At 40.9% G+C, this 12,563-nt stretch overlaps 1 protein-coding gene across 9 annotated transcripts in view; it reads left to right on the top strand.

Moving 5' to 3' along the window:
- Window positions 1-12,563, top strand: part of UNC5D (unc-5 netrin receptor D) — a 567,718-nt gene that overhangs the window by 493,723 nt on the left and 61,432 nt on the right. For all 9 annotated transcript variants that reach the window (XM_067022440.1, XM_059049202.2, XM_067022443.1 and 6 more), the window contains one exon: window positions 4,522-4,606. In XM_067022440.1, the coding sequence (XP_066878541.1) occupies window positions 4,522-4,606 (85 nt within the window). The remainder of the gene's footprint in view (window positions 1-4,521; window positions 4,607-12,563) is intronic.

The following is a 12,563-nucleotide window of genomic DNA, read 5'->3' on the forward strand; positions in this document are numbered from 1 at the left end:
CAGTCTTCAGAGTTTCCATCTGAGACCTAACTAACTGGATGGAGGAAGAGAGCCATCTCTCCTCCGATTTCTGAGCAACGAGATTTAGGGAGTGCTCTGTTGGCTGAGAGGAAAGGGAATATATCAGATCTGCAAGTGGTGTTAAAGAACTGGCTAGCACTGAGTCAGGACCAGCAGGGCCTCGGCAGATTTCTTGGCAGGGTAGAACTAACCCACCTAAAATATCAAACATTTTCTCTTCTACAATGAATTCCGTAGTAGAACTAGCCTGATGCTACACTAGCTGACCATCTAAGTAACTTAGTGACTTGCGCCTGCAGTTTGTTTCAAGTTGATGATTGTTTGGTTTTCCTATATCAATCACTTCCTTAGAAACTTCATTTCAGGCAAATAGCCCTCCAGTACAGCCCCAATGATGATTTTGTTTTCTAAACTTCCAATTCCCTCAATCTTCCTCGGTCGGTGTTCTCGGATGTGGTAAGAAAATTTGTTTAAGTATGTCTGAGTGTCAATGTGTGATGCCTTCCACCTGGTGAGATTTGGCAGATAGGAGATTGATGGGACTTGAGCAGGCGGCCATATTAACAGGTACTGTTCTTGTAAGAATCTGTAAATTGGAAGTGTGGGATCTGGAAAAGATACAAACCCTGCCCTTTCAAAAAGAAGAGTATATATATATATATACATATATATATATACACATATCAGAACTATATGAAGTTGCATGTTGAGTCTGAATACTTTGATTTCCACTTACTTCCCTAGTGCTTGGGACTTAGGTGCCTCTCAGTAGTTACTGGTGGAATAGATTGGACCACTCTTCTCTCTTCCCATCCTTGTGTGTCTGTGTGTGCACATTTACACACACATGGAGGAAGTGCCAAGATCCACCCATTTATTGGCTATGTTTGTTTAACATTCATCAAAGAATGTGAGATGAAATCACGATGAAACAGATTTTTTTCTTGTTTCCCTTCTGACTTGAGAGGCACTTGGGTTGAAAACTCAAAGTTCTGATAGCGTCTTCTATGATTCCCAAACGGTTGCTCTGTGAAGGCGCATTTTCAGAGCTCTGAGCAAGAAGCCCTAGACAAGATTGAAGCTGTTCACTGGGAACGAGTTTGAGGAAAAATAAGTGTGGGGAATTGAAACATATGCTCTGTTATTTGCAGAACATAAATGTAAAATGTGCCCTGGGGAGCTAAAGTATAAAGAAGCAAGGCACAGAAATTAAATTGTTGTAATGTCATCCATCCCAAATTACTGTGGGGTGCCTGGCAGTGGTGCCCACACTCTCAGAATCATTTGTTATGCAAAATATGAACTAAAAAACTCAGATGGTTCTGTTGTCCTATCAAATAAAACGCTGTCAGGGTAAGCAGGTGGAGTTTGGGGGAGAGTATATTTTTCTTTATTCAGAGATAACTCGTGAATGACATGTTGAAAATAGATACGTCTTTAGGGGACCACAGGCATAAAGATTCACAGAGCCATTCATTCTTCGTAAGGGGTAACTTGCCACAAGCAGTACCACCTCCCATGACCTTTGCTTCTGTGTTTGACTATCTGCAGTTTCCATATACAATTTACAGGTTTGGGTGGGGGGAGGGAAGTATGTTTAAAGGATCATCATGCAAAATTGTTTAAAGCTCCAATGATCCCATACATTCAGGTTGAATTTAGGAGTATTATGAATAATGTTTCATTGTAAACACAAGAATGAAGCCGACTTCAAAGGAATGTGATAGGATCTGCTCTACAAACAGCCCTTTCTCAAAGGGCTGTTTATTCTGACTCGATCTGGAAGTTGATTGTCAGGCCCTGATGGTCTGCAGAAGACGGCATGTCTCAAAGCCTGGCTTTATTTTTCCCCCTCAAAATATTGAATCCTGTTCATATAGTCATGATTTATTTTTTCAGCGCTTACTCTTTGCCAGGCATTGTGCTACATGTTACTGAGGTAATAAGCCATTAGTGCTTTTTTTGTTTTTACCCCATATGATTTCATTTATTTGAGAGTTTAGAAAAGACAAACTAATCAACATGTCAGAAGGCAAATAAATGATCATTTGGGCTGGCGATCAAACTGACTTCTGAAGGGCATGAGGGAACTTTTTGAGGCAGTGGAAATGTTCTGTATCTTGATCTCGATGGTGGTTACATGAGAGTGTACATTTGCCCCAAAAACCATCAATTCGTATACCTAACATGGGTCCATTTTTAAGCGTGTGAATTATACCTCGATCAAGGGGAAAAAAGGAAAAGAAAAATGGGAAACGGGAGCACAGCAAAACTCTTATTTGGGGTTAATGGCCTAAGATGGCATTATTTCTTGATGATAACCTCCTGTGCTTTTCTGTGTCTAAAAAATAGGGTCCAAATGTCTCTGTTGTCATCATAGTCTGAAAGAGAGGCAACAGAGAGAAACTGCGATGCCAAACTAAGAATACACAATGTCTAGTGTGTATATTCACGTTGACATCCACACACACTGAATATCCTGTATTACAACTTCCGCTCCGCAGCGGGGAAGGATGTAATGGAGACCACTTCACCTGGCAACTACATGTAAGGAGAAATGGGCAATTAAAGGAGGAGCCTGATCAGAGGCCACTAAGTATGGCAGTTACAGTTCTCCTGCTGTTGACATTAGGGTCCAGAATATAAATGAATAAATACCCTCGCTGAAAAGCTGTAAGCAAGATTTAAATGGGCCTCATTCTTAGTATTAGTGAAGGATACTGATGGTAACTAGCGTCTTCCTGAATAATGTTCATAAATGTGAATCACAAATAACTTGTTTTGCCCTGAGTCTTGCATTCCTCGATTCTAGAGCAGCTAACAGGCACATAGAAGGATATCAGTAAAGCCTGCCATCTCTAGGTTTAAATTATCATCACCAACCTGAAAGCTTCCTGTGTGATGACATTAGCTCTAATGAAAGGAGAAAAGGTGAGTGCTGCATTAGTCAAAGAATAGGAGACTACCCTGAGATTTTATTTTTATTTTGTAAAGATCTTACTGTGTCTCTATTTCATTTCTTTTTATAAACAAGAAGGTACACTAAAGAGAATCTCTGCCTGTTCTAGACTCTTCCCTCTTGGCCAAAGTGAAATATGTAGTTCACAACATTCAGGAGGAAAGAGGGGAGTTTTCAAATGCAGTGTGATGTGCCCTCCTGTGCCCCCCTTCCCTTCATTATATGATTTTACTGAAGTAAGGCTACTGAGTTTTTTTTCAATATGACCTTGAAAGAATATGGTTAAGTCACCTTTAACCTTTTCTAGCTTCTGTTTGCAAATATGGGGTCAAATAGTGGCTACACAACAACCTATAAGTTCCTAAGCTTATCCATGCTTTTTCCTTCTCCAGTTTTCTTGACAAAATGCACTACTCCATTGGTCACCTCCCTAAACTGACTTCAAGATGCACCATTTAGAAGACAGTTACACACGAGGCTCTAGCAAAATGTTAGATGGCTCACCCATCATCCCAGATACCTTTTCAGGAAATGAATGGATAGAGACAGAGAAGTACCTTTTGAAATTTTAGAGTCGATTAACTGATAAACTCATATTCGCAGATATGTTTGATAGTGCCAGGTCTCAGGACACCCAATCTTATAAGAGAATTTTTTAAATGCTAGGAAGACTATTTTTTTAAACTTATTTTATTGAAGTATAGTTGACTTACAATGTTGTGTTAACTTCTGCTGTACAGCAAAGTGATTCAGTTAAACCATAATGGAAAAGAATATAAATATGTGTATCACAGGAGATTGACTATAGTTCCCTGTGCTATACAGTAGGACCTTGATTATCCATTCCATATGTAATAATTTACATCTACTAAGCCCAAACTCCCAATCCATCCCTCCCCAACTTCAAGTCTGTTATCTATGTCTGTAAATCTCTTTCCTAGGTTCATTTGTGTTGTATTTTAGATTCCAGATATAAGTTATAGCATATATTTGTTTGTCAGATTTACTTCCCTTAGTATGATAATCTCTAGGTCCATCCATGTTGCTGCAAATGGCGTTGTTTCCTCTTTATGGCTGAGTAATATTCCATTGTATATATGTACCACATCTTTATCCATTCCTCTGTCGATGGACATCTAGGTTGTTTCTATGTCTTGGCTATTGTAAATAGTGCTGCTGTGAACACTGGGGTGCATATATCTTTTCAAATTAGAGTTTTGTCCAGATATATACCCAGGAATGGGACTGCTGGATCATATGGCAACTCTATTTTTAGTTTTCTGAGGAACCTCCATATTGTTTTCCACAATAGCTCCACCAATTTACATTAGGAAAACTTTAAATAAAAATCTAATTTGAGTACCCAGTTGACTAATATGCAGTTCTTTATGTCACTTTAGGAAACAATGTCTGCCAGGATTGGAATTTCATAAAGTGCTGTGAGGTGGTCCCTCTTTGAGAGCAGCTGTAAGCTATTCAGCTGAGGTGCTTCAGGATAATTGGAGAATCTACAAATGATTTCTTGGCTTTTTCTGTTTCAGGGGTGAGTTTACTGATACCACATGGTGCCATCCTGGAGGAGAATTCTTGGGAGATTTACATGTCCATCAACCAAGGTGAACCCAGGTAAGAGACAGAGATCTTAAGTATGAAATGGAACTTCTGCAGAAAATCTGAAGTTATTAAGATAATGTGACATGGTGGTGTGTGGGTGAGACAGTGAGCTACTTGACTATATAGAGGGAAAAACTAGTTGCAAAACTGTTGGCTGTCCATTTTGTAGGCTTAGGTCCATTTTGTAGGCAGCTAACCCAAGTCACCAACATCTAGACAGCAGACACTGAAACAGTAAAATCATAGGCAAGGCATAATCAGGGTCTCTCCACAAACAGTGACTGTGTCACAGAGCCTTCCTCTCAAAAGAAGAAAATATCATCCCTGGTGGTACCCTTTGGTGCTACATATTATGAAAATGCAGAGAATAACTGACCTGTGACCTTTTAATATCAACAGAAGACCTGCCCTAAAGCTGAGAGACAATTTCTTAGGCAATTTTCCTCAAAAAAAGTAGTCTATACTTTCATAGCTTTCAGGCCTGACAAATTTCAGCAGCATTAAATTCAATTACATGAACAAATACAAATCTTGCCACATACTCTTAATGAAAGTAGTTGGTTATTTTCCTAGTGCAACTATAATATTTGTAGAAATGTTGCCTGCCTCCACACAAGATAAACCGAACTCCTCTTGAGAAAGCAATTTCTCTTATAAACTGGGTCTGTGTACCTCTGGCATTTTCAGTCATAACATCTTGGTTATTTTAGAATAGATTTTGTCATTGTTAGCGAAAAAAAAAAAAATACACACACGAAGGAAAAACACTGAAAGGAAAAACAGTCAGAGAAACAGATGGTTTGGACAGACTTTGATAGCTATCTCCATAAGAGGATTTGTTGGTAACCAGTGGTTTTAACTTTCTGCTCTACGGTGCTTGAGAAAAAAATGGAAGAAAAGGCTCTGCTAGTTGGTTGCTCGGGAGACTCTGAGGATTTGCACATAAGCTGTGCTATGTCGGGCTCTTATGTTATTTCCTCAGTTCTGTAGACCTAGGTCCTTTACCTATGCACCTGAAAACATGCCAGTGTTTAAATATCTCCACTTGGCCAAAAGGGCAAGAGGTTTCATTCAAAATCTCAACTAAGCAGCCCTAAAAATGGAGTTCTCTGGATGAGAGTCCCCTCGTTTTTCTCTCTTTGGTGGATTTATTTAAGCAACTGTACCTGTTCAAAATTGAGGTCATGGTCAATTATATATATGCTTTTAAATGCATCCCCCTTCAAAAATCAACTTTGAGGCAGAATCCGGTCAACCTTGCCTGAAAATCATGGCCTCCTGCAAACCCTCCCCGCCGCTGCATCCTACTCCCTTAGTGGTTTAGAGGTAATGAGTCCACGGAGCCTGTGTTCAGCTCCTTCCTCTCAAAACCACCCCCAGGGTCTTTCACCTCATTATGCAAGAACCAGCCTAGGGCTCATCCACATTTTCAAAGGCACCTAATGCACAGCTCACCTCAATCCCCATCTCTTACTAGAACTTTCTTTTTCGGAGGTCAGAGCTAGAATGTGTCCAAAGGCATCAAACATCCAGGGACTTAAATAAAATGGCTCAAAAATGAGGGAAATATTACTTGGGGCATCCTGCAGTTGAAAAATAAGAAAGAGAAATACATAAAAACTCACCAGAGCTCAAAGACTTTGAAAGAGGGCTTTGGCTTCCTGGGATCACCCCCTGCTAAGCTTTGTTAAGTTCCATGTTCATCATCAGTTTGGTTTAGCTATCTGTATCTGAGGTGCAGGTTCCTTGCTGCTGTTCAGGAAGGTGGATGGAAACAAGAAGAGTCCATCCAAGACTTCAGATCCATGAAGTAAGCGTGTAGTTCTGTTTAACACAGGATGAAACAAAATTGTAGATTGCACACATTTTTTTCCATGTTGCTGAAACCTTCCCAGATGTTCCCACTTCACACCACTAGACTACAGCCCACTTAGCTTCCTTGGCTAGTCTCACTCCTTTTTGAGGAGCTCCAAACTACATACTTACAAAAACACTAAAAATAGTCACTGCCTTTTAGTGACTTTTTCTAAAGCTCAGGTACATTTTTTTTCCATCCTTGCCAGGAGGCTGCTTGCATCTGAGTTCGGCTTTTAGTCCTGTGATGAATCAGGAGAAGACAATTGATACAGCTCTTCAGTGTCATCTTTTCTTTGTAAGGCCACTTGTAAACCCATTTTCATCTCATGCTGTCTGTCATTCTGAACTGTGTCCAGATTAAGGCGCATTTCCTCAAAGTTCGTGGAGCTGGCACGGCACTGCTCTGGCTCTTTCACCTTTTCCTCTAGAGCCATCTGACTTCCCTCCCTCTTGGGTCACAGGTGTGAGGACTGAGTTTTCTGATTCTCCGTCACCTCCACACACACAGAATTACAGCGGGATTCCCTGAACACCATCTTTAGGCTGTGTTGAAAGGCTGTTCCGTTTTGCTGTTGATGATTTATTTCTGTTGCTCCTTTCTGAGTTACACCCCTGGTGTAGCAGGGTGTTGATTTAGTGCAACCATAATGGATATCAAGGATCCGAACTCTGTACCAGATTTCCAGGGGTATGGGTGTGTGGTGTTAACCACAGACTTCAAACAAGCCCCTGTATTCAAATAGTCTTAGATGGATATATTTAATATTCTGGTAAGTTTCAAGGGAGGTTGTTCACTGTTCGAATTGAATGTGCCCTGTCTCTTGGGACATCCTACTTGCATACGTGGGAAATCTGTAAGAGGACACTGTACTTTCCATTAAGTGGAATGATGTCACTTTCCTTCCTCAATGTCCCTGCTCTGTCTACACTCTCAGACTTGAACAACCATCGTAATGAATCTTTTCTAACCTCCTCCAGCAATCTGGACTTTTGGTTGGTTATAATGCTGAGGGAATTACCTCTGTTGACTTTTTGTACATATATACACCTTAAACGGTTCTCTAGAAGGTGTCTTCGCATCCTTGGAAAAGTAATTACTTACCTCTGTTTCAGTATAACTTGCAAAGGCGCTCTCACATGCTTAACTCATTTAATCTCCCCAGTTACGTTCAAAAGAAGGGGATTTTGTACCGATTTTGGAGATGAGAAAAAAAGATCTAAAAATTGAAGGTTCAAAGAAGTGAGGCTGCTTTGCGAGGGCCTGTTACTGACCGGTGAGCTGGGATTTGACTTCAGGATATCTGACTCCAATTCCGGTGCTCAGGGACTAAAGGATGCCACCCCTGCTTGACGTCGGAGCCTTTAGGGAAACAGCTTTCTGATGTCGCATTCCAAGGTGTGGCTCCGGTAGAGGCAGCCCCTGGGATCGCTCTGTAAGAGCACTAAGAATCAGGCGGGACTGGAAGGCAGGATCAAGCTGAGCGTCTCTTAGACATCCACAGAGGTAACTGGCTGTTGTTACATCATCATAGTTGAGATGAGAAAAAGGTCTGGAAACAGGTGTCACCTCAGTGCTGAAACTTAGTGGACACGATGTTAGGAGACAGTTGCGTTCAGGGGCTTCGAGTGTGCACTCAGGCATCTGAGCTCTGGCTTCAGACTTAAGACTCACTGGTTTTATTCATGTGACCTTAGGTAAGTTAATGAAGCTCCTTGATGCTGTGTCCTCATCTGAAAAACAACAGTAGCTACCTACCTCATAGGGATGTTGTAGGATTGCATGATAGACAGGGATACTACAATTTGAAAGATAAAATAAGAACACCGAATTGATACATTTATAAAGTATTCTACCTACCATATTTCCTTTAATCTTCTCATCCATCCTGCTGTGGTAAGTAATAATAATTACCCTAATTTTGTAGATTTGAAAATTAAGACCAAAAACAAGTTAGTAGGTTTGCCTAGGTGGTAGCAGGACTGGGCACCAAAACAAAAGTTTCTGACTAATAATGTGTTTTTAGACTATGTCACACTCCCCACTTTACGGAATAATTAAGTGTATTATTCTTGAGTCCAGTAAGACATGTTTGATGAGAGATGGGGCTTATGCCTAATAATGGAAATACACCGTGAAACGTTCAGAATGGGGCCCAGATTTGGCGAAGACAATAACTTTATACTTCAATGTGGAATTACAGTGCAATAGAGGATTTCACAGAAAACAATGGGAAAAATAGAGGAGGCCCTTAATCTATTCTAAGGATAGATTCACAGAGGCATAGTAGGGAAGGAACGTGGCTAAAAGATCAGTAGAAATTCACCAGACAAAGAAATGTATAAGGGTTATTAACTCAGTGATTTGCAGCTCCAGGATACATTTTCCAGTATTTATACAGTGTAAGGTAGGAAGGGGGTATAGAACAGTAGGTAAACCCAGGCTTTTTTATTTTTAAGTGAGGTATAAATGTTTGTACAGCAAAGTGATTCAGTTATACCTATATTTTTTCAGGTTCTTTTCCATTATAGGTTATTACAGGATACTGAATGTAGCTCCCTTGGCTATACAGTAAATCCTTGTCATTTATCTATTAATCCCTCCCCCTAGCTTTCCCCTTTGGTAACTGTAAGTTTGTTTTCTCTGTCTGTGAGTCTGTTTCATAAATAAATCCATTATTTTAGATTCCACATAAGTGATATAATATTTGTCTTTGACTTCACTCAGTATGATCATCTCTAGGTCCATCCAGATTGCTACAATGGTAATATTTCATTCTTTTTTAGAGCTGAGGAATATTCCATTGTATATATGTACCACATCCCTCTTTATCCGTCTGTCTATTGATGGACACTAGGTTGCTTCCATGTCTTGGATGTTGTAAATAGTGCTGCTATGAACATTGGGGTGTAGGTATCAAATCCAAGCATTTATTCTCTGCCTTGAAGTCACTCTGATGCCCGAATATTGCCTTAAGCAGCTTCCTTCCAACTCTACCCCAGGCCCAGCCACAGACAGACAGAAGGGTTAAGTTTCAGGCACTGTTCCACTCACAAAATAGAGGATGCTTCATGATGTCACAGAAGCTAGAGTAGCCTCACCGAAAGGCAATGGCATATACTTGGAGCTGCCAGAAGTATTTGCTGGTGAGAGGCCCTTAGGATTCTCCTGGATCAAGTGTATTTAAGAAGCTAAGTCAATGCCAAATGTGGCTGCCTTTATCAAAGATGGCTTTGGAGGGCAGGAAACCAGCAGTTAGCACTCTCAACAAGGCTGCCTCTTTTCCCAAACTTTAACATTTCTTCAGGAGCTTTGGGGGGAATGTGGATTTTTCATCCTCTCTAAACAGGTTTTGGTAACTTTTATTAAACAAGAACTACCCTATGATCCAGCAATCCCACTCCTGGGCATATATCCAAAGAAAATGATAATTTGAAAAGATACATGCACCCCAGTGTTCATTGCAGCACTAGTTACAACATCCAAGACATGGAAACAACCTAAGTGTCAGAGGAATGGATAAAGATGTCATATATACACAATGGAATATTACTCAGCCATAAAAAAGAGTGCATTAATGCCATTTGCAGCAATATGGATAGACCTAGAGATTATCATACCAAGTGAAGTCAGACAGAGAAAGACAGATACCTTATGATATCACTTATATGTGGAATCTAAAAAAAAATTCATTTGTACCATTATTTTTAATCTACAAAAGAGAAACAGAGTCACAGATGTAGAAAACAAACTTACGGTCACCCAGAGGGGAAAGGGGGGGATAAATTGGGAGACTGGGATTGACATATACACACTACTATATATAAAATAGATTAACTATTAAGAAACTACTGTATAGCACAGGGAACTCTTCTCAGTAGTCGGTAATGGCCTAAATGGGAAAAGAGTCTTAAAAAGAGTGGATAGGGCTTCCCTGGTGGCGCAGTGGTTGAGGGTCCGCCTGCCGATGCAGGGGACACGGGTTCGTGCCCCGGTCCGGGAAGATCCCACGTGCCGCGGAGTGGCTGGGCCCGTGAGCCGTGGCCGCTGAGCCTGCGCGTCCGGAGCCTGTGCTCCGCAACGGGAGAGGCCACAACAGTGAGAGGCCCGCGTATCGCCAAAAAAAAAAAAAAAAAAAAAAGTGGATAGATGTATATGTATAACTGATTTCACTTTACTGTACACCTGAAACAACATTGTAAATCAACTATACTCCAATAAAAACTTTTTTAAATTAAGGGGTTTAAACAAGAGGATTAAAAAATCAATTGTCTCCTTTCAGAGCTTTCCCCCACATACACCCCAATAAGAAAATGATATGGATGTAGCAATCATCCCACCGCGCACGCCCAGCTCTCGTTTTGTAGCCCCCTTCCCACCCATGGCTGGTGAGTAGAGAAATGGACCAGAACATCACTATATGGAGCTTTCTTCTGCAAAGCAATAAAATGAATCCAAAGGCAAACATTCGTTTCTTTTTCCAGTTACACTGTCATGTGGATATTCCTGACCAAATGCTTAGACTAGAGTTGGAAATGTAATCTTACTGAAGAATTTACAAAAGGACACACATTTGGAATTTGGGCTCAACCCAGATGGAGTATTTCAATCACTGTTTTTCTACTGTGCTTTTATTTTCTCTCAAATGGTATGGTCTTCCCACTGGGTACATCTTGGGGTGAGGATTTCTTGGGGTGAGGAGTGAGAAGGCAGACATGGTGGTGTTAGGAAACATTAACTTTTGGGGGGAGTGGTGCCTCGATGGTGCAATAGCTTTGATAGCAAAGCATGAAATAAGACCAAATACAAGACTAGGAAGACAGAAAAAGTAGCCCTGAAACGGAAGAGTAGACAATTTCTTCTCTAGTAACAGGCTCACCATTCAGCCCCTCACTGTACCTACTTCTATGGAATGGCTTCATGTGGCCTTTCCTCCATGGTTGCAAGAATGACACATACAAAAACAAAATTATAAACACATACCTGCTCACATACCTTGCCTGATAGAGGATACAAGCACTCAGAAATGTCCTTAGGCTGTTTGGGAGGACCTCATTTCTAGAAGGCTAAAAAGAAAACAGATATGTATGGCCATTCTACTTGTAAAAATGGTTTTAATGAAATGAATCCGTTTCTACTAAACTACTCTTTATGTCAAAGCAGATATTTGAGGCCATCCCAGTAAAATATGAAACTGAATTCATATTTTATGAACTGAGTTCATATTTTATGAATCAGAGCCTCCAAGGGCTCTGATTTCACAGAAGCTAAGAAACTCCTGCCATCAGGCTACTGCAATTAGTGTAGTGGTCCCAGTCAAAACCTTACCTCTTGAACATAAAATAAGAGCACCTGCCTTTGGCTCTACCCTGACACCAGGTGACTGATCAGGACATTACTGCAGGGAGGAAAACTGGCCAAAACCTCTGGGGTGATTTGCATCTCTGTTTGCCTTCTCCAGCTTGGAGGACTTACCCACTAGGTTATGTCTCAAGCCATCCTACAGCAGCTCAGGCAAAAAATACAACAACAAAAGAATACTACACCTTCTCACTGCAAGAGTTACGAGCTCAGTTCAGTCAGTGACAAGGGGCAAATGTACTCAGTGCCATGAACCAAGAAAAATAGGACCCCTTATATGTAAGGAGGTTACTCTGGTGGAGGTGTTGGTTGGAGGACAGATTGTGTATATGTAGGAAGGTCATGTCTGGAAGATCTAATTTCAGAGATTTCGCCAGGATAATGTCAAGTCTCATTTTCCCACCTCCCTGCGGAACCTGCAGAGAAGCATCATTTCATCAGAATGGGCACCACCACGCCCCCGCCCACCTACACATCATGCCTTATCCCTCCCTATTGATGTAAGAATTGCACGTGAAGAGAGCAAAAGAGAAGTCACATTTTGGAGAAGTATGGGGATCAAAGATGGCTGTCCCCTCTGCTCGCCAAAGCCAAAGAGTGACGCCAGGAGAACTACGCATAAAATTCAGGTCATCTGCAGGAAATGGATATTGATACCTGATTTTCTCGTTGTTTATCAGTGTGTTGACTTGTTCAACGCTTCCAGGGAAGAGGGGAAAAAATGAAGAGCTTTGAGAAGAGAGGGCATGCTGC

Source organism: Kogia breviceps, chromosome 20 (genome assembly GCF_026419965.1).
Source record: "Kogia breviceps isolate mKogBre1 chromosome 20, mKogBre1 haplotype 1, whole genome shotgun sequence".
NCBI lineage: Eukaryota > Metazoa > Chordata > Mammalia > Artiodactyla > Physeteridae > Kogia > Kogia breviceps.